The 22,153-nt window shown below is 46.7% G+C and overlaps 1 protein-coding gene and 1 long non-coding RNA gene across 19 annotated transcripts in view; both read left to right on the forward strand.

Moving 5' to 3' along the window:
* The first annotated feature begins 216 nt into the window (after positions 1–216).
* LOC135255598 (uncharacterized) lies at positions 217–2,484 on the forward strand. Its single transcript, XR_010330208.1, has 2 exons — positions 217–735; positions 1,196–2,484. It is a non-coding gene; the product is annotated as an uncharacterized LOC135255598 (long non-coding RNA).
* Positions 2,485–4,593: 2,109 nt separating this feature from the next.
* The window catches only part of LOC135255596 (pleckstrin homology domain-containing family A member 7-like), a 107,135-nt gene continuing 89,575 nt past the window's right edge, over positions 4,594–22,153 (forward strand). For 4 of the 18 annotated variants that reach the window (XM_064336959.1, XM_064336960.1, XM_064336963.1 and 1 more), the window contains exons 1-3: positions 4,599–5,229; positions 5,348–5,424; positions 5,602–5,659. In XM_064336959.1, coding sequence (XP_064193029.1) covers positions 5,147–5,229; positions 5,348–5,424; positions 5,602–5,659 — 218 coding nt within the window. In that variant the 5' untranslated portion in view covers positions 4,599–5,146. Of the gene's footprint in view, positions 5,230–5,347; positions 5,425–5,601; positions 5,660–22,153 lie in introns of all 18 variants that reach the window. The other 14 variants (XM_064336962.1, XM_064336969.1, XM_064336965.1 and 11 more) reach the window with 8 other exon arrangements.

Consider the following 22,153-nt stretch of genomic DNA (forward strand, 5'->3'; position numbering starts at 1 on the left):
CTGAGTGTCTAATTAAGGTGAAGTTTCTCAGACTGCCTGGTGAATTCATTGTTATGCAAGTGGTTCAAGAGAGCAAGGGCATGCATTATTTACTCTTCATTAACATAACAGACAATGGAGGAGCCTGTGACCGAAAGGACGGAGAGAGGGAGGGAGAGAGTGAAGGAGAGAAAGAGGAGAGAGTGCTTGTTTGTGTGAGGTGGTGGCGCTGTTTTAAAGTCTGGACCTTTCAGGAGAGCACTGTAACTGACGCAGCTCTCAGAGAGTAGACTGACTTGCCAGTGCTTCTGGGTCAGAGGCCAGCGACAAGTCTGTATGTGGACGCCGGTGTCTGCAGTAAAACTTTTGATGCCCGTGGTTGTTTATTCAAACATGTAGAAGCCGTTAAAACTGTCAATTCAAAAGCATAAAAAACGTTGATGTCTTTTAATTTTTTTTTTCTCTGTATGTGACACAAATTAGGAGGGTTTAAATTCTGCAGCATTCGTTGTTTTTGATCTGTTTCGGGCAGCAGTTTTCATGAAAAATGGCTTCAGCTCAATACGCCCCTCAGGTGCCCCTCCATCCCAACCTTTAACCCCACCCCCGATGTGCAGTGTTCTGAACAGGGCAGATCTGACATGTTCAGTCAAGCATCCTATCCCACAAGGCACTGCTCTCTCTTTTTTTTCTTTTTTTTTTGCTGTGCGCTAATTAGCGATAGCTGAAAATCAGATTAATTCAAAGGTCATTCAGGTGAGCTGGATGGGGCTGAAGGGCTACATTAATGCATTCATATTAAGCTTTCATTGTTCCTTAGCATAGGCCTGTGTTAGTGAAGCTGATTTTCTTGGGGTTTTTTTCTCTAAACTTGCTGTGTCAGCTTAATCTGCTTTAATGAAAGGAAATAGGCCTTCAGTTTCATTTGCTGCTTACAGTTAGCATGTTTGGGGATTAATGATAATCAAACAAATAACTTACTTGGAAGATAATGGAATATTCTGTTCTCTGAGCAGCACAAAAATGTACATCAAAAGGGAGATATAATAAACAAACCATGAACTGTGGCACGTTAGATAAACCCTGCTGCATGATGGGTAATGCATATCAAGAGGATCCGGTCAAAGAGGACTTGTCAGTCTGTTGGAGTGTTTGCTGTCTCCTGGCTGGCTTTTAATCCTGCTAATGGTTCCTCTTACCCTCTGTGTCAGATCAGTTTGCCTTCAGAAGAACAGGTTTTCAGTAAAAACTCTGGATGGCTGACGGATGTTTGTTTGAAGAGACATGTAGATCTCTGCACACCTATAAGGAAAGACACTTGGCATCAAACCTCACAGGGGGAAATTCATGCTTCTTTTCTGCAAAGGATTGGTTGATGAAATATTTATACTGTGGCTAGCAGTTTGATGTTCCCAGCTGACAAGAGGTACCAGTGGGAGTTGTTTTTCTGTGAATAATAGAAAGTGGTAACATCTCCTCTAGCCTCCTCCTACTGATATAATGATCATGTACAATAAATGATTTTGTTATATTTTTAACCCCAGGCAATTGGCAAAAAAAAAAAAACTATAGGACCAAAATTTACATATACTGAAATTGTACTGAAGTGTCTTTTCTGGACACAATGTATATATTGTTGTACTTTTATTTTTACACTGTTTTCATTTTAGACTGTAATACTGGCTGTTGTATGCTATATTATTAATGTCCTTGTTTCTGCTGTCATGTATTTAATGCTTTGTGCATCGTAGATTTAAAAAGCAAACATTGTCTAGCCAAATTAACTTATAAATTAATAACGTTGAATGGATAATGACGTTATTTAAATATTCAAATGTTGTTATTGTCAATTAAAGTAGGAGGACTCAGAATACAGCATTGTACGGTGGTGAATGGATAAATTGCGTCGACACACAGGATTCAGCAGGATGCGAAGAGGGAAAGAGGGAGAAATGCACAGCAAATGGTGCATTAAATGCGCCATGAGGCAGCAGGTGGGTGCTGACGAAGCCTCTTCCTTCGGGGCTGTCCATGACGCAGCGTCTTTCCTCCCGCGCGTACGAAAACGCGCCACGGCTCGGCCTGCCCCGCAGCAGGAGGGGGGAGCGCGTGTGTCCCTGCGCTGTGCTGCGCTGCGCCGCGGCGCGAGCATCGTTACCATGCGCCGCACGTCTTGGTCCCGGACGCTCTCTGTCCCGCGGGCCAGGCTGCAAAATGGCAGGCGGTGGCTGTGAATTTAGAGACGACGGAGTCACGGCACCGGTGGATCGTTGTGAGTGAGCGTGCCAATGTACAATAAAGGCGATACGACAGCACTCCCCTAGAGCCGGACATAGGTGGTGATTATTTCCCTGTACTTGACACCAGCGGTGTATACTTCTCGCGCAGTTGACGTATGCAGAATGCGGGTGCATGACTGACCAAAGTAACTGCTGTTGAGATGTTGAGACAGACCCAGGAAAATCAACCCCTTCCTCCCCAAGTTACACGACGGCTAACTGTAAGCTACTGGCAGCACTGACACATTCAGGGTTAGTGCATCACTGCACTGGAAACTTGTACTTTAACAGAATGAGCCACCTGGCAACCCCTTTAAGGGGGGGGGGTTTAACAGACAGGCAAGATCCCCAGGCCTACTGCACCCTCTCTCTGTCACTGTGAATGGCTTTGCTTGCCTTTAGGTTAGGTCTGTCACACCAGGGGCCTATTTTGTTGTTTTTTTCAGTCACTCAGAATGTCCACTGATCCACTGAAAGCCAGTGGTTCTTGACCCAGTCTTTCTGAGAAGGATGTCAAAAAAAACAAGTGGTCCTCAGAGTTTTACACACCAACCCTTTCCAGTGAAATACTGGTACCTTATGAGCTATGTTCTCATCCACAGAATATGTGAAGAATCACTGCTCATGGAGTAATTATTATTATTTTTTTTTACTTAGTGTGATGATGGGGGTGAAAATATGATGTCTCTACAGAACATAAAGTTTTATTTGATTGATTGGTTTGGGATGGAAAATGCATGTGATGGAGCATTACAGTAATTTTTATCCAGCATTATCAGACCTTTAGTTTCCCTGTGTTTTTACGTGCAGAACTAGACAGGGATAAAGATTTGGCTCCCACACACCTTATCTTTATTCTATGACCTCATTCTCCTGAGCAGAATGTCCAGCCAGCGTGCTGTTTCTATAGTTACCTCCAGCGCCATGTTTTCCTCCACAGAGCATGCAAGGAATCCATCACTGCTTGTGCTGGCGATACAAAAGCGCACAATCGCTGGGCCCACGGCGATGAAAGCACAGGAGGAGGGCAGCAGGGCGAAGGATGGAGAGCCAGCAGGGGTGCATTTAAGGACAAGCTTCGGGGAAAATCTGGCTGCATCACAGAACCGTTTTTAGTTTTTAAAAATCTCTTCACATCTTTTTTTAGACACTCTTTGAAGTCAGGTGGCAGGTGCCAGGGGGGCATAAAGCTTGCAGAATGCTAACAGGAAACAGACACCTGACGCAGATTTTTCCAGCGCCAACCTGAATCACTGAGAGCACGCCTTAAATCGTAAATTATGTTGAGGTGTGCCAGGACAATGCTGTCAGATGCTCCGCCTGCTTCCCCCTAATTTGGCATGCCCAGACATGCTCATGCTGCAAGCCGACCTATTGTAAATTTGGGAGGGCCAAAGACAAGCATGTGTGATATTGCCCTTGTTTCTTTTCACTCTGTGATCAACAAAACGAGCTCACACAGACATGAGCCAGAGGACACTAAGTTCATGTACAGCCCAACAGAGGGCGCATTGAGGGTTGCTTTAGCACGATGAGACCTCTTCATCCCAGCTGGCTGGAAGCCTCCCAGAGTAACACTAGCAGAGCTATATGGAACTGCCATCCAGTCAGCACTGGATTAGATACCAGACTGCAGGGCTCATGCATGTACTGAATCAGGGGCTTTACAGGATGAGCCACCAAAAGCCCTGAGAGCCCACTTTTATGAACTGCTTCCTTTTTCATGAGAAACACGTTTGCTTCACATTAGAGAGTCCCTACGCCAGAATATAACAGCACACACAGACACAGTTAAGATAATTTATAGGAGAGTCAAAGGAATACTACACAGGATTTTTACCTTGAACATGTTAAGTAAAATCATTTGGATACACTTTGCAGTCTGCAGTTGCAGCTGGTTGCTTATTCAAATGTCAAATTGAGATATGATTGAGATAATTAATTAAGAGCAAAAGTTGGCAGAAAATCCTGAAATGGATCAGCCCTTGGTGTGCACCTGATAGAAGGTAATGTTTCCCAAACTCGACCCTGTGTATGCTGTTTTTTCGTTATAATCACAGTTGGAATCCCCAAATTTTAACAAGCTGTTATTTTTTCTTGAATAGGTGCTTTTCATGTTTACCCTTTTCAGAAATAGCGATGCATGACTTGAAGAATAGAAATCCCATGTTCTCATTCCGCTTACTCTAAACAATGACATAAAATGAGGTAACAGATTTTTTTTTTAACAGATCAAATTAAAGACTGAGGCCAATCAAAGGTTTCCTAATAAGCTTGTTGAACAAATGTGTTTGAGTTCTTCCATGATTTTTTCCCCTTAAACTTAACGGGTTGCAGGTTTTGGCATGTTATCCTTTGCTTTTTCTTTGGATTTTTCATTATCTACCAAATGGTTGGTTTTAGTGGCCATGCGTGTCCACGCTTTCCAATTTGGAGCGTATTGATTCACCTCAGTGTATACTGTAGTATGTGGTATTCCAGGATTAAATGGCAATGCCGTGTCCTTTCGTGGAACTAGCGTGTGATTCACCTGAATGTTGTCTTTTTAGGTTTTGGGCGTTGAAGGTTAAATCCGCCCTATGCATTCCATACGTCAAACTCTTGTTGCAAGTCCTTTGTCTCGGTGGATGGCGGCAAACAAAGCATTTTATCGTGCCTCGAACCCTACCCATTATGTCGCCAATGCTCATTGAACTTCCTTCACTTTCTGTCTTCTGTTTCCCCACATTTTCTGTCGGCTAAAAAAACTACGGCAAGCGCTGTAGTTTCTCCGAAGTTTGGTTTTCCCCTTTAATTACTGTGCAGCTCTATTGGCGATTATTGGGCTATGTCTGCTTCCCTGGAGACTCCACAGAGGGGAGCATGAAGTCGTACTTCAGACCGGGATCATGGCGGCTCCTCTCGGGCGGGACACTCTACCTGATCACTGGTCTTACGGAGTCTGCAATGATGGAAGAGTTTTTTTCATAAAGTGAGCACGCATTGTATTTCCAGATTTTGAACGCTGTCGCTATTGATTACTGCTGAGTGGGAATTGACGCGTTTCTTTTTCTCCGTAGCTAACAGGTGTTTGTTTTTTTTTCTTTCAGTGATGAAACTCTCTATACGACTTGGCTCCATCCCCGTACGGGTGAACCTGTCAACTCTGGGCACATGATACGGTCAGGTATGCATATCTTAATGAATTGTAAAAGAAAAAAGTATGTGTGTTTAAAACAGTTGTGTGTTTGTTTTTGTAAACAGACATTAATTAGTTTGGTTGATATAATGATTGAGTTTCCGGATCAGAAACCATGGCGATACATACAACATTTCGTCCTTTTTGTTTGATTTTTCACCGTAGATTTACCACGGGGGTGGGAAGAAGGGTTCACAGATGAGGGGGCAAGCTACTTCATAAAGTAAGTAACCAGGGCATTCTTTGTATTGAGAGTTGCATTGTGTAGCCTATGAATTGCAAGAATTATTCAACCCTGCCACAAAGCGCAGGTTCCAGTCTGCAGTGGGTCATCAGGCTGAATGTGGTTCTTGTACGTAGCCTACAGTAATTCTCCCGCGGCGCTTTAGTTAGTAGTTCGGTTGCCTTGTAATTATTTAAAGTTTCACGTCTTCAGTTTGAAGTTGATGAAGTCCATAGATGTTGCGCGGCAATAATTTCGGCCTTCAAGCTGTTTTGGCTGCTTGTGTCACTTATGGTCCAAAGTCTGGAATTTCTATATGTTGGCTAGCTCGTGAAACCTACATGTAGGCTATGATTTTATGGAAATTTAGTTTTAATACGCAATGGCTGCCTATTTCTTTGGTTATTGTCTTATTCTTCTTTTACAAAGGTCTGCTTTGCGTGTTCAGATACTCTTGTTTCAGAGAAAAGTTGCTGGACAGCTCTCGTTGTAACAACTCTCGTCACCGCTCTTGGTTACTGTATCTTTGTAATGACGTTTACATTTATCGGGCGCGTATTTTTTACAGTCTCTGGTTCCAGTCCACCGATTTATGTTGGTTCCCTCTTGGCGGTAGATATGGTTTTAACGCGTACACTCAATAGTTACATTTTACATTTGCCTCGAGGACTCGAGTTAATTTAACTACGCTTGCAAAGTATGCGTCTAAAAGTGAAACCAACGTCCTTTTACTGACTTGAGATTTTGATTTGAGAGGATATTGATTCATTCACAACTACTTTTCCTTCGTATATTTTGGTGAATTACTCAGCGCTGAGTGTACCAGTCATGGTGCTCGTTTAAAATTTAGCGCAGTTTTATTGGCTTGTGAGTTAATAAATTAATTTATTTGAACGTAGTTTCACTTTTGAACTGTGACATTGCCAACCACAACACTGGAAAATAACTTTGGAATGATTTGGAGGATTACCATGGCACTGTTGAAACTCTATACTATCATGTGTTGGACCCCATTTCATTCAAAATTACCAAGCTCTTCCAGAATATCTATTGGCTAAATTGTGTGGTTAGTGTTGGGTTTTTTTTTTTCAAACTCAGCCCCCACCATTTTGGCTGTAGAGTGTGTGCTTAAGTGTAAATACTGTGGTAAATTCCTTTAAGGGGTAAGCCTTCCAAACTCCTGCCAGAAACTTTCAGTTATGTTTATTATTCAGCCAAGCATTGTTGATGGCCTCTCTGGTGAAGTCTGAGTACCATGCTGTGCTTTACAAGCCAGTATTTTTCCTGTGTTTGATTAGCTTTAGACTATGTACAGTATCTGCTGTAAAAAGTGACATGGATCACCTGTGAAACACACAGGAGAGAGTCAGCCTTTCCTCCCATGAGGCCCAAATTAGCTCTATGGTGGGGCTGTCTTTCAAGGCCCTGGGACAAAGGAATGTTGAAAGTGATTGAGAGCACACCCCGAGTGTTCAGAGGAAGGTAGCACTACAGACTCTAGATAGTGGGGCTTGAAATGATAAAGTAGATCTTGTATTTATAAGGTGGGGCTTGGGTTTAGAACGTGGGGCTTTGATTTAGAAAGTGGGGCTTTGATTTAGAAAGCGAGCCTTATATTTTTAAAAGTTGGGCTGGCGTTCACCAACTGAGTGTAACTATAGCTATTTTGTTAAAAATGTTTTTACTGGTAAGATCGAGCCCTAGTTTTTAAATTCCCAGAGGTTAACTCAGCTTGTGTATCCCTTCCACTAGCCTAAGTCACATTGACTTCTCCTGCCCAAAGAATAAAATGGACGCTAAAACTCCACCTGCTGCCCTCTCACTAATGACCTTAAATCAAAAACCTCCTGCTACTTCTAGAATGCTACCCCACCTGCTTCTCCTAGGGAACGACAGTGCACATAGAAGGATTTCTCCACTATAACAGGTCAGAGGGTAAGGATTTGACCAGAGGACTGAGCCAGCTTTTTAGCTAAGTCAGACATCATCACATGAGAGCCTTTAAAATTATTTTTTTTTTTTAAAGTCTAACAGCAGGGTCCTGCAAGCCATAACTTCATTACAAAAGCCGTCAGTCAATATTATATGCTGGTGCCCCATGACGATGCACCTTAGCAATTACCTTCCCCATTTACCCATGTAATTCTGCCTATGAATGGCTGTGGCTGTGGCTTGTCCCACTGTGGTTCTGTTCACTCCTGGTGCTATGCTAGCTCTTACCGCTGTCCACTTTGCAGGATCCTTACCTGTTCTGTTAGCCGTGTTTGGCAGGCCTTGTGCATCACGAGCGCCACAGGCAGAGAATGGGCTACCTGGAGTGGTCATGTGATGTATTTACCATTTATTTTCCTTTCTGACTTGCATGACCAGAATTTGCATGGTGACCATTGGGCCAGACTCACAGCCTGTCATCTTCCGTGTTTTCTTTATGAACAACATGTTTGCCTTGACTAAATGTTTGCAAGAACCGGTTTTTTTGCTTGGCTTGTGTCTTGCAGCGACAAGACACAAGTTTGGATTGTGGCTGGTGGGCCCCACTCAGGTCCCCTCAGAATGTACAGAACTCATGATGCTAATGCTAGCGTACACTGCTGGCTCAATTTAAACCGCAAAGATAAATCCATGCATACAGTGTGACGGCCAGCCCAGAGACGTGCTGGGATGCCCAGCAGCTGGTTGTCTGTTGTCTGAACTGTAAATCTGCTGAAGTAGGCACTGCCCCCTCCTGTACAGTTACTCTGTACAGCCTCAGACTGAAGATGGCCCTCTGAGCTCTACTCCCATGTGCTTGACCACCCACTTCCCATTGCTACTGGTCACCTGAATTGGCCCCTGGTGCTTGTTATGTGCTCTTCTGTCTGTGTGTGTGACCTATAGGCCTCCATTACACAAATACCCCAGACAGTGTGCGGTGAGCAGAGCTCCTGTTTTAAATATGGGGCCTTGAGTGAGGATGTCTGTGGGTGAACAAGTTTGAGTGGGCTCTCTGAGGGTGGGTGAGTCTGCACTCTGTCTGTGGGTGAGTAAGTGGAGCTCTGTCTGTGGATGAGTAAGTGGAACTCTGTCTCTGGGTGAGTGGAGCTCTGTCCGTGGGTGAGTAAATGGAGCTCTGTCAGTGTGTGAGTAAGTAGAACTCTGTCTGTGGATAAGTGGGACTCTGGCTGAATGTAACTGTAATTCTGTCTGGGTGAGTGAGTGTGTAAATTAAGCATTCTCTCTGCAGTTGGGTGAGTTTGAAGGATCCACTTGGCATGTAACATAATCCTGGTACATGGAGAGCAGACAGGCAACCCAGTCAGAAATTCAAGCTCAGAGGTAAAAGTAGTTTGTTTGAAAACAACTTGGGATAAAAAATTTATTTCAGTCGGAACATTTAAAGCACTGCTGCTTCTAACTGTCTTTGTCAGGTAAATTAGAAACAACAATATGAGTTGAATTACTTTGAAAAGTGAGGAACAGATTTGGAACTGGATGACATTTTGGCCCAAGAACCAGTGGCTCTTCACCAAAAAAGGGCAGCTTCAGTGGAATCAGAACAGCGAAGTACTGGCAATGAGACTGGCCAGACTGGATTGTTCAGGAGTATTGAGTTAGGCCAGTCGGGTCGAAAGGACACGTTCAGGGATGCCTCCGGTGACGTGTTCACTGCAGTGAGAGATCACTGTCCTCACTCATTAAGTTATAGATGATGCATTTTTAAATGTAATAATACAGCCACCTCCAATTGACTGGGAAGGCTGGTGCATGTTTCTCATTCATAGTTTTTGTTGCTTTATGATGGTTTAAATATCCTTTAGTTGACCTTAATGTGAGTGTCATTAATTATGCACATGCTAGTTCATGTGCCAGTGAGCCCTTTTATAAAAGCTATGGCTCCTTTATTTTAGAGAGGCAGTTGGTATTTGACAGGCTTATTACAGTAATGAATTAATACAACTTGGGGGCCTTGAATTTTGAGGCGTGACATGCCAAAATGCGTATAGTCCTACATTTGCTCTGCTGGTGGAAATGTGTTCATAAGAGGCCTGCGCCGTGAACACTGGATGAAACCCGATCGGACCACTCTCTTTGTGGTAGGAGTATGGAAGGAATGTCAGAACTGAGGCTGGGGGGGGGGGATGTTGATTATGAGATTTGGTAGCAGTCTTCCCAGCCAAGTATAAATAATGAAAAGCGAAATGAAGAAAATAAACTGAAAAAGCAGGCTGAAGAAACATTTTCTGACTTTGTATTGAAAACCATTCGTCTTCTCGTAGTGCTGATGCATGAATGAACTAGGGGCAATGGAGGTCCTGAAGACTGAGGCTAGATTCGATACAAAGCCATTTGCAGTACAGTTTCATAGATCTCTGCTTGACTTAGTCATAGCTACATGTACCTTGATGTTGAAGGTAGTGTTCACATTACCATTTTGTAAATTGCTGTAATTGTCAGTGTGCTTGGAGATGCAGAAAATACTATCAGTGCCGATGTATTTGTCCTAATTTGGATTACCAAATCATATTCATAGGCCCATGTAATCACTGCAACACCCAATAGATATCAGTTGTGATGTTTTTTTTTTTTCCAGGAAGAATTTCATGGAGCCTCTTAAGTTTGGACGTTTAGTATTGCATCAGGTGTAATTAAAGTAAAAAATACCAAAAGGCAATATACCAAATGGTGCCAATGATCCTTATTGCATTCTATAATTAGCATTGCGCTATATCTCCCAGCCCTAATTGAGACGCGGGACTGTCCCAGATGTTGCTGTAAAGCATCTATTCATTTAGCCAACACCCTTTATGCAGTGCAACTCACAGTATAATCTACAGCAGAGTGACACAGGCAGAGCAGTACTCAAGACAGCGTCATCTAGTAAACAGTACTGTAATAAAGCCGTCGTCATGCGCAAGCGCCTCGACGACAGGGACAAATGAACACACGTCGTTAGTGATGGTGCTGCAACATAAATCGGCCTATTCCTAATCGCCAGGACCTTGAACGCCATTCAGGGGAAATGGCGGCCCATAATGCACCGCACCTGAATGAGTTATGAACATTGATGCTCGTCCGTCCGTTGGCCCCACCTTCCTCGAGAGTCCTGCAGCCCTGCTTTGCATTTTAATAGCAGTGTCTTGGCCTGGGATTAATTTCCTTGGCCTGTGGAGCCAATGGCACGCCGTTACGCCCAGGTCCGCTGATGGTTAGATGGCTGGCATCGAAAGGGTGGGGCCTTAAAGGTCAGTGAAAATGATTTCGGGAATAGTGGCCACTGACACTTTTATGGCCAGCGACATGAACGGGGGCCATTGTGCCGTAGTGTCAGAGATCGGTGCACAACAGGGCATTTGCGGAGATGTATGAAGGGCTCTAAATGTCAGGAGAGCAGAATAAATCAGCTGTTTGTTGCCCCAAATGACTTTGAGGTTCCTGTTTTTGATTCTGCGCTCTGGCGGTGGACGTTGTCTCTCTGTCTTCTAAATGAAGATGGAGGTTCTGGGAGCCGAATGAAGAGCGCATGGATCAGCAAGCGCTGGATCCGGGACAGCGCTGGTCATGTAACGCTCCTCACAGAGCTGGACGTGTAACACTACTCACAGCGCTGGACATGTAACACTACTCACAGCGCTGGACATGTAACGCTACTCACAGCGCTGGACATGTAACGCTACTCACAGCGCTGGACATGTAACACTCCTCACAGAACTGGACATGTAACACTACTAAGCACTGGACATGTAACGCTACTCACAGAGCTGGACATGTAACCTACTCACAGACTGGACATGTAACGCTACTCACAGAACTGGACATGTAACGCTACTCACAGCACTGGAGTAACATCAGAGCATAACGCTCCTCACAGCGCTGGACATATAACGCTCCTCACAGGGCTGGACATGTAACGCTCCTCACAGAGCTGGACATGTAACGCTCCTCATAGGGCTGGACATGTAACGCTACTGACAGCGCTGGACATGTAATGCTACTCACAGCGCTGGACATGTAACGCTCCTCACAGAGCTGGACATGTAACGCTACTCACAGCGCTGGACATGTAACACTACTCACAGAGCTGGACATGTAACGCTCCTCACAGCGCTGGACATGTAACACTCCTCACAGCGCTGGACATGTAACGCTACTCACAGAGCTGGACATGTAACACTACTCACAGAGCTGGACATGTAACGCTACTCACAGCGCTGGACATGTAACGCTACTCACAGCGCTGGACATGTAACGCTCCTCACAGAGCTGGACATGTAACGCTACTCACAGCGCTGGACATGTAACGCTACTCACAGAGCTGGACATGTACTACCAGGCGGACATGTATGCTACTCACAGCGCTGGAATGTACTACTCACAGAGCTGGACATGTAACGCTACTCACAGCGCTGGACATGTAACGCTCCTCACAGAGCTGGACATGTAACGCTACTCACAGCGCTGGACATGTAACGCTACTCACAGAGCTGGAGGTTTAACCCTCGCATTGCAATGACATCATTGTGGCTTTATATCGATTGATAGTAAAGTCGGGGCTGAGGCTTGAACCGGTCACTTTATGGCCCAGCCTGGCGAATGCCTCTGTTGAGCCAATCAGGAGCCCTTGCTGATGTCATTTAAATGAAATTCATCTGCTAGCTTTAGCATTATAACCTTATAATAGCCCAAAATGAGCTTCCGAAGCTGATCGCCGATGCTCTCTTTTTTGGACCTGTGGCCCAGCTGTCTGGGTGACGGCTCATTAATTCACCTCAGCAGAGAATTAATAATTCTAATTTTTTCACCTGATTCTCATATTTCGTCGAGTTAATTTCCGAAGTGAAATCCACAGATCACTTCGACACAGTGAACCTGGAGTGGCTGAGGAATGTTTACTGAGGATGGGCTCTCCGTCTGGCATGTGTGAATTGTCGTGCATTGTGTGGGGACACTCCAGAATAGAATGTCCTGCTCCGGCATGTTTGTTAACCATTAACCCACTTTGCAGTCACTGTGATATCCTGAGCTCCATAAGTCAGACATATTTAAAAAAAAATAAAGACATGTTCTGTTCACGTGTAGTTAAAGGTCACGTTTTATCATCATTTTATTTATGCATTTTGGTTTCACCATGTAGAAATTACAGCTTTTTTAATACATACTCCCTCCATATCAGGACACCATAATGTTTGGGACAAATGGCTTCACAGGTGTTTCTAATTAGTCAGATTCAATTAATACTTTAGGGCAGGTGTAAGAGAGCTTTCAGCATCTAGTCTTGATTCTAGGCTTTTAATTACCTTTCAGTTCAATTCAGTTTTGTTTGTATAGCACGTTTTACTGTCACAAAGACACTTTTCAGAGTAGCAAGGCAAGAGACAGAGCAAACAGAGCAAACTCCAGGCCTGAATCCCCAAACAGAAATTACATACGGTAAAAAACTCCCAGTGGGAAGAGAACCCTCAAACGGCGGCGAGAAAAAACTCCCAATGGGAAGAAATCTTGAGAGGAACCCGGATATAGAGGGGGAGCCCATCCTCCACTGGCTAGCCTGGTGTAAAGTAGCAGATAGAAAATAAAATGGGTTCAGCAGGTTACAGCAGAGGTGAAAGCTAACAGGAATAATAGAAGACCCAAATGGTATAGTTCAGATTAGGGCAGTTTAGAGGAGCCGGGTGATGGATCTGGAGCTCCAGACAGCGTCAAGGCATGGGCAGGGGAGGAATAGGGCTGAAGCCCCTCCTCACCACACACACACACACACAGATCTATGCAAACATTAGAGAACATATATATGCACATCCAGTATCTTTCACTCCTGTGCTCTGTCAGTGAAGTTTGTGTTCAGCAGTTTTTTGCGTGTGCTGTCACTGAAATGAATCCGCATGCCCTGTATTTACACAGACACGTAAACCGCTCAAACTTGACCCGTTTATGGTTTACCCGCCAAGGGGGCCGGGCCGGGCTGGGCTGGAAAGCTTAACTGATCCTTGAAATGAGGGTGGATTTTATAAAAACCTTCTCTCTTAATTTACTGCAGTCTGGGGCCCCGTTTGTTTCCCCCGAAGATAAAGTCATTTTGTGGCGAAAGCGGACAGTGAGAGGTATGGGACTCTTAGTGGTGGGTTGCTGTAGTTCAGATCTGTTACTGGTTCTGACCGAGGACGGTGTGAGCTGCTGGTATTGATCTGTGTGCCGGCCAGGGGCTGTGGTCCACTGAGATAAGGGCCGAGCCTGCAGCAGTCCCTCTTGCCCTCCCCTGTTTAGCACATTGGAATCGGGGGATTGGTCATTCAATTTACGTAGCGGCGGGAGCCCCTTAGGAACGGCGATGGCAGCGACCGATCATTTCCCGTGTGGACACCGTGCAGGAATGCGTGTGGAATGTTGCGCTTTTAATCCAGATTAGCCCTGTGCTGCATTGACCCGCTGCGACGCTGCATCTAACGCGCTGGGTGAGAACATGCCACCCTGGCCTGCTCTGGCCGCTGGTTTGGGTGACTGAAATGCAGGGGGGTTTCAATAACCTCTGTTTGTCGGAGACTGAGACAGAGACAGTTTGTTTGTAACACAGTACTGGTAAGCCTAATACACTGCAGGAGTCTACGAATGCTCAGTGGTAGAGGTATTTACACAAGACCGAATGTGAGCCTCGCCCTGATTCGGGAGCCGCGACGCTGCCACTGTAAGATGTCTCCTGATTGGATCAGAGGTTCAGGTGTTGACTCCACAGGTGAGCATGCGGGGGCTGGGGTGGACGAGCGCTTGTCTCCTTTCCCTCCTCTGTGCAGTGACTGCACGGTCTGGCTGGGGGACTGGGAGAAGCGATGGAGGGCAGCATGTGTTTTAGTGCAGGAGACCAGGTGCTTGTCTGCACGTTGTGGAATTGATGCAGAGAGCAGTGTCCATTAGACGGGGTCAATAAACACAAGTCGACATTTCGATTAAGGCGAAATGAAAAACCTGCGTTAAATGTTGCTCACAAATGTGTGTCCTCACAATGCGCAAACACAGACTTGCAGGGCGCGGGGCATGAGGGCTGAAGGGGGGCGGGGGTGTTTTTGTGAGTGATCCTGTCTGTGGGGCAGTTGTTAGCAGTGTGCCCCAGGCCCGTAGCCTGCGTGGGGGGCCAGAGCGGCCCAGCTCGAGCTTTTCCAGCGGGCTGAAGGCTGACCCGTGTGCTCCTGCTGGAGGAGAGAGCGCTGCCTCCTGGGGAGTGGGATGCCGTCCAGCGAGTGAACTCAGACTCACCCAGCGGCTCCAAGGCACTCCTGTGGAATACTGAGCGCTGGATCTGAGCTCAGGTCCGTCTTTTCTGCTGTCTGTTAGAGCTGCAGGCCCTTTCTGTCTTCAGAATGAGGCTGCAGGCTCTGTGTGTGTGTGTGTGTGTGTGTGTGTGTGTGTGTGCGTGTGCGTGTGCGTGCGTGCGTATGTATGTATGTGTGTGTGTGTGTGTATGTATGTGTGTTTATGTACGTGCCCATGTGGATGTGTATGTGTGTGTGTGCATGCGTGCGTGTGCACATGTGCGTGTGTGTGTGTGTGTATTTATATGCGTGCTCATGTGGATGTGTATGTGTGTGCGTCTATGTGTGTGTGTATGTGTGTGTGTGTATGTGCATGTGTGTGCATGCGTGTATGTGCGTGCCCATGTGCGTGTGTGTGTGTGTGTGTGCATGCGTGTATGTGCGTGCCCATGTGCGTGTGTGTGTGTGTGTGCATGCGTGTATGTGAGTGCCCGTGTGTGTGTGTGTGTGTGTGCACGCGGCCAATCCAGCGCATTGAGGCCGGCCGGGCAGGGCCGGGGCCCGCATGCCCGCATGTGGCTGCCATGGTAACGGCCCATTCCCCGTAGAGCAGCAGGCGGGCGGGAGTGCGAGGGACCGCTGGCACAATGAGGGGATTGTTGAGACTGGCCGACATGGCGGAACACAGCGACACTCCTTTACACCCACCCCGGTGTGGAGCGCGGAGAAGGGAGAGGGGAGAGGGGAGATGGGGAGTGGGGAGAGGGGAGTGGGGAGAGGGGAGAGGGGAACGCGGAGATGGGAGAACGGAGCGCGGAGAGGGGAAGGCGGAGAGGGGAGAGGGGAGAACGGAGTGCGGAGAGGGGAGAGGGGAGAGGGGAACGCGGAGAGGGGAGAGGGGAGAGGGGAGCTCGGCTTTCCCGCCGCCCTGAACTTTCAGAAGGCTACGCGAGAAAAAAAAAAAACTTTTCCCCCTCTGTCTCATCAAGTGACAGTTTCACAAACACCTGAAAAGGCTATTCAGTCCAATTATGGACGCCTCACTGTTCAGTATTTTTCCTGTTGTAAATCTGAATGGGACTGCGCGTGATTAAACAGTTCACCCAGAGCGCGGCTGTTATCCTTTTAAAGCGCAGGAGGCTAACACAGGAATAAGATTTTGTATTTTGTAAGGACTGCATTTACAAGGGGTATAATGAGAGGAAAAAGTTGTTTTCCCAGTTTCCCTCTACACAAGAGGAGCCGAAGCCTGCTTGCATTGGGCAGGTGTAATCTTACACCTCCCTGAAGGCACGCAGATTCTACTGAGGAACAATAGTGTCCTGTCGGGACAGCACGGCTTTATCTTCTGGGGCTGAGCGCTCCTATAGGACTGGCAGTGGGAGAGCTGGGTTTTAGAGGACAGTAGGCCCACACTGACTGCTGCTCTGTGGAGAGCAGGGGGCCCCAGCCCTGATCAGAGTGGCTGGTTTTCATTGTCGCTCAGCGCGTATTTGATGAGTCAAAGGAGGTGATCACACACACACTCATCTGGCTTTCTTGGGTCTCAAATGGCCACCTTTACTTTTCTTAGGATTTTCTCTGTTGTGCTTATTGTAATGCAAATGGGATGGTATACCAGCTCTTATTAGAATTAATTATGTACTTGTTGGTATATGGATTATTTAAACTAAAGGGTAATGGAGATGCATTTTTTTCTCTGCAGCTACCTGCCCTCCACACTGAGACTACCATCTCCCATAATGCTTCTCTTCCTCTCCAGCCATCAAAAAAACATGCATAGCAGTCTGAAAATATTAGGAGTGGAGAAAAGGAGATGATAAATCATGACTCCCTGATATACTGATATCCCTACCCCTGATGTAGTGGATAGTTTATCTCCAGTTTGTTTGTCTCTCTCCTTTTCTCTGCCTCTGATTGGTCTGTTTTCTGCTCTGGGTGTTGTTTGAGTTAATCAGCTATGAGCCATTTCAAGTGCGAAAGGTTTTAAGTGGACATCAGATACCCAGAGCTCCTCAGTCTCCACTAATGAAGCCTTGTTTCTGCAGTCAGAACGAATCCTCTGCCGTTCATTTTTTAAATGCTGAAATTTCTAACATGCAGGGAAGGGAGATGAACTGTGTTCTACTTCCTGTCTCTCTTTTTAAAATGAGTTCTTTTTCATACATTTATGTATTAATAATAATAATTAAAAAAACATATTCACTTTCATACAGAACGGGGGGGGGGGGGGGGGGTTGAGGAGAGGTGACCCCTGCGTCTTCTGTGTCTCCTGGAGAGATATTACAGATGCTCTATGTAATGACCAGATAATCAGCCCTTGCATCCCTTCCATCTTCTGTACGTCTTCATTTGTGACACAGTTAATTGAAAAGGGGTTCCATATGGCTAAGAATTACTCACTTATTGGTTATTTTTCCAGTTTATTGTGAAACACTAGGAGAAAGTATTTCAATTTGAGTAAGTGGAGCTTCTTTTTTTTTTTTTGGAACTAATACTTGGACAAGGCACAGTCTGCCTGTTTTATTAATCCTGATTCTAGGAGATTCTGGCTGGCAACAGAAGGTTCTGGTCCTTCCAGATTTTCAGTCTGATTTTGTGGTTGGTTCAGCCCTGCCCCCACCCCCCCCTGGCATATTTGTAACGAGCCATTATATCAGAACACTTTGTTTCTCTAATAGTAGAGGCAGAACTCGTAGTGTTAGAAATGCACAGGTGAATACCTGCTCAGTGTAAAGGTAGTCTGGTTGTGTATTCCCTGGTTAGATGTTTCAGCCATCATTCTGTGTCATCATAATGATCATAATGATGTTTCTTCAGATTTTCTTTTATCCCGCAACCTTATGGCCTGATCAGAACAAAAAGTAATGAGCGGACGAGACTGTTTCAGAACATTATTGGAATAAATCTTTGTGATTTGTGAACTGCCATGTTTTGGTGTCAAGTGATGGCTACTTTAGTCTCCCAGACTTGCCAGACTTGTCATGTCTCGAGCCTGCATTAAGGACCAGATGGGTCCGCTAACCAATCTCATAGCTCGTTGTTATGGAAACAGTCGTTTTATTTCTTCACCGTTGTTTCAGTTTGATCTCTTGAATTTTACATTTCATTTACAGTTGACATTAGGAAAAGATTCCCTCAAAACCTTAAAAGTTGATACATTAAAATGCATTCCATTAAAAAAATCTATTGAAATCAAAGTTTTAAATATAAGCTATAAAATGATAGGAAGTTGACATGTCTGTTTATAGTGAAGTTTGTGTTTTATTTTATTTTAAATAAACTTGTCATAATCGTTACCCCCACTATGGTTGCACTCTCTCCGTGGCCTTTTGTGGTCTCTGTCTCTGTGGATGACCAAACTGCAACGGGGAAGGCTTTTGAAGTTGACTGACAGTCCTGACTTCTATGTGATTCCAACTGGACATTTCCATGTGTTTTTTTTATTTTTTTATTATTTAGATTTTTGGTAAGAATCTGTCTGTGCCAGTCTTGCTTCGGCTGCTGTTTCGTCTAATGGCACACCTGGCTCAAATTTAGTGGCAAGGGAGGAAGTTTCCATCGTGCCGGCAGCAAGCATTAACATTCTATACAAAACTAAAACCTTCTAAAAGTATTAAAGACTCTACTCTGTCTCTGACGAACATGGCTGCTCTTTGGCCCAGTGAAATCGTCAGTGCGGTACTCCACTTTAGGGAAGCGCATAAAGCTCTTCTCACTGGTTTAGAGCCAAGCCCGCGTGATGCGGTTGAGGTAGTTGAGTGGTGTTGACATGCAGTGGGGAGTATGAAGGGTTACAGGAGCCCGGCCCCTTGAGAAGCTGTCTGTAAATGATGGCCCCCGTTACATCCCTGTTACCCCAGGGGCGAGGAGTCGATGAGGATTGATCGGCTGTCAGATGTGACTGTGGCAGAGGTGCCAGGGGAAGTAATGACGAAGGAGATAAATAGTCTTCCTCTGCGTATCAAGGTCAGCGACACCCCTGCGCAAAGCCGTCCGCACCTCGGGGGGGGGGGGGGGGCGCAACCGCCAGGGTCTGCGGGGTGGGAGCTGCACCTCTGGTGGGGTGTTCGGGATAGCCCGTGGGCGGAGCAGGGAGCTTGCTTTAAAAGTTGGGGGTTGTTGGGTAGCACTGGTTGCATGCGATAGCCATCGCTGTAGCGCCCTGCGCTAACTCTGCATCTGTTTGGGTGCTGCGGTGCTGCTCTTTACTGTGTGGTCCTCTTGTGAGACCCCAGAGTTAAGACGTGTGCTGGAGGGATGTGTTACCCAGCATTCACAGCCATTCTGAAACTGTGTTTGTGAAGCCCAGGCCTCTGTCCAGAGTGGATACGTGTACAGGGTCAGATCCGAGAGCGGTTCGAGGCTCGGTTCGAGGCTCGGTTCGAGGCTCGGTTGGGTGTCCAGAGTGGATACGTGTACAGGGTCAGATCCGAGAGGTTTGAGGCTCGGTTCTCCTGCGGTTGTGTGTCTGTGGGCCGCTGGCCGTCTCCTTCCTGTTTGTGCTTCTGCAACATGCCGCTATCACAGAGTGCATTCATGCATGTGATCCTCTCCAAAGGTTTACATGTGTGCGCATGACAGTCAATCAACCCCCCCCCCCCCCAACTCCTGCTAACGCTCCACACGCAGTCCTGCATAAAGCACATCAGTAGTGTGACAGAAAGAGAAACTCTGTAATAAAGCGTTAACAGTCACGTCTGTGTGAAGGTCACCGTTAGGGCATTATTTCTGTTGTTGAAGATAAGCAGTGGGCGGGGGGGGGTGTGGGGGTGTGGAGGGGGTGATGGTGCAGTGGGCTGTGTGGCATCGCTGTCCCATCAGTCAGTGTGTGACCTGTAATATTTAGCCCCCGCCCCCGGGGGGGGGAACGCGCTGACATTTGCCTCCGCTGTGAGCGCGTGGCGATCGCGCACGCCGGCGGCGGCGGGCCGGATTAAAAGGGAGCGGGCGGCGGCGCGGGCGGCACACTGTGCCCGGCGGGTCCAGCGCGAGGATGGCAACCTGCTGCTGCTGCTGCGGCCCGCTGTCGGGCCGCCGCCCAGAACCGGGCCCCGGTCACCGGCTGGTTCTGATCCCGCCCCAAACGGAGCTCGCCAGGTGAGTGAGGAGACGACCAACCCCGGGCTCTGTCTGTCCGTGTGCGTGTGCCCCTAACGCATCGCCACGGTTACCCCCGGGTTATTCCCGGGGCCCTGGAGCTGTTGAGGATTGATTGGCTGTCAGTTGTGGAGGCAGGTAATGACAATACAATGTGCACTCACGTTCATGTGCTCATATGTATTCAAGCTTGAAAGTTTTCCTTTCTGTACTGTAAATGCCTCGTAACAACTAATTAAATTGGTTCAAAAGCCCGATGTGACTGAACCGTAATGTTGTGTTGGTAAATGTGAAAAGTACTGTTTCCGATAACTTGGAGGAACAAGGTATCTTTGTGACGCAGATGAAGCGAGGCTTTGTTTTTGGAGTCTTGTCTTGTGTTGTTGAGTTGGGGCTTTGTAGGGATCGAGGAGACCGTTGCGTGCTGTTACACGCTGTTACATTGTGCATCTTGGATTGCCATGCAGAGATGTTGGCAGTCATTGTAACTCCTTCCAGCATGCCCGAAACAGGAGAAACATCTGTTCTGAGCTGATTTAATTGTCCAGGCAAAGAGAACACGGAGTTCATTTCCAGCGACAGAACGCAGATGACAGGATTTACTGGTGCAGTTTGTCAACATCCATAGCCTGATTAGACCGCTGTCTGCCTCCCAGGCAACACACACACACACACTTACACTCACACACACACACGCACACGCGCACACACACACACACCATCACTGCCCCAGTTTTATTTCGGCTGTATAGACCAGAAGACTGGGTATTACTGGGGCATACTCACACTAAAAAAAGCGTGCGTAAGGTAAAATGAGGAACATCATTCATGCTTTGGCAAACCTCTTTACACCTTACATTTTGCATTTCCTGTCTGGTAAATTAATAATGAGCATTCTGTGGTGCCCTGACTGAAGACCTCGCTTTGTTATTGCCTGCGTCAGCACTGAAACAGCTTGTGAGACGGAGTGGTAACTGCCGGTGTTGGTTTGTCTCTCTGGCCTTCTCTGCTGGGCACTAACGCTGTCCATGTCCTCCCTGCCTCTTTCTGACATGGACATGCATGTGCATGCACACATTCACACACAGATAACAGATACACATGCACACACACACACACACGCACACAGATAACATACACATGCACACACTCGCACTCACACACGCACACACACATGCACACACTCGCACTCAGACACATGCACACACACATGCACACATGGAAAATCAGCATGCGCTGCATTTAAACTTATGGTGCGATTGCCTCAAAGCCGTAAGAAACTGCTGTGAGCGTTTGTGACCGAGGCTCATCGGAGGAGTGTAGACGCGGTGAATAGCGGTCGGCTGTTTTTATGCTTTTTTAATACAGACTGCTTTTTGTGTCTGATAAAAATGGCATTGAACAGCTTTCGCTCTGTTCCAAACTCATCAGGAGAGCGCCCCAGCCTGAAAGGGTGTCTGCTGAAAGATGGGGTCTCCTTTTTCATATGTCCCGATCACTGATTCATAAACAGGACTTTTTACAGAACTCTGTGTCCCCTTGGGAGAATAGCCTGTGACTCCCTTGTGAGGTGAGTCTGACTGTGAATGGCCGATGGAAGACGAACCTTTTTGGTCTTCTCAAGGAAACTGCGCGAGGCAGCGGGTATTATTGTAAATGGGGGCTTCTGGGGCGAGCTTTGGCACCATTACGTCTGACAGGAGCGTATGTCATAGCTCTCGAGAGGGTTCTGTCATCCTGAATATATCCCTCATATCCTGGCACAGGAAGCCGTAAAGTGTCGCCGTTGAGCTCCCAACCCAGAGAGAAATACGGCCCTATCGCTGGAAAGGAATGCATATCAGCCTGGGGACCTGGGCAGTTTTTTTTTTTTTTTTAAACGTGTGTATTAGAGCTGGGGTGGCCAAGCCTTGTTCTGGAGAGCCAGCCTCAGGGTGCGCTGGACCACTGAACCTGCTGAAGGCTGCATGGCTTTGATCTGCTCGGTATCCAGTCCAGTGTCCGTCCATGGTACTGGATCCAGGGAGGGGCTGCTTCTGCATCGCTGTTTGTGTTGAGCTGGATGTCTCGAGTGCCTCCGTTTGCGTAAGTGGACAGTTCGGTGTTTGAGACCTCTGATAAATTGTCCTGTAACGCGACTGAGCGCCAGACCCCCGGGCGGAAGCGGTTTTTT

Source organism: Anguilla rostrata, chromosome 5 (genome assembly GCF_018555375.3).
Source record: "Anguilla rostrata isolate EN2019 chromosome 5, ASM1855537v3, whole genome shotgun sequence".
Taxonomy (NCBI): domain Eukaryota; kingdom Metazoa; phylum Chordata; class Actinopteri; order Anguilliformes; family Anguillidae; genus Anguilla; species Anguilla rostrata.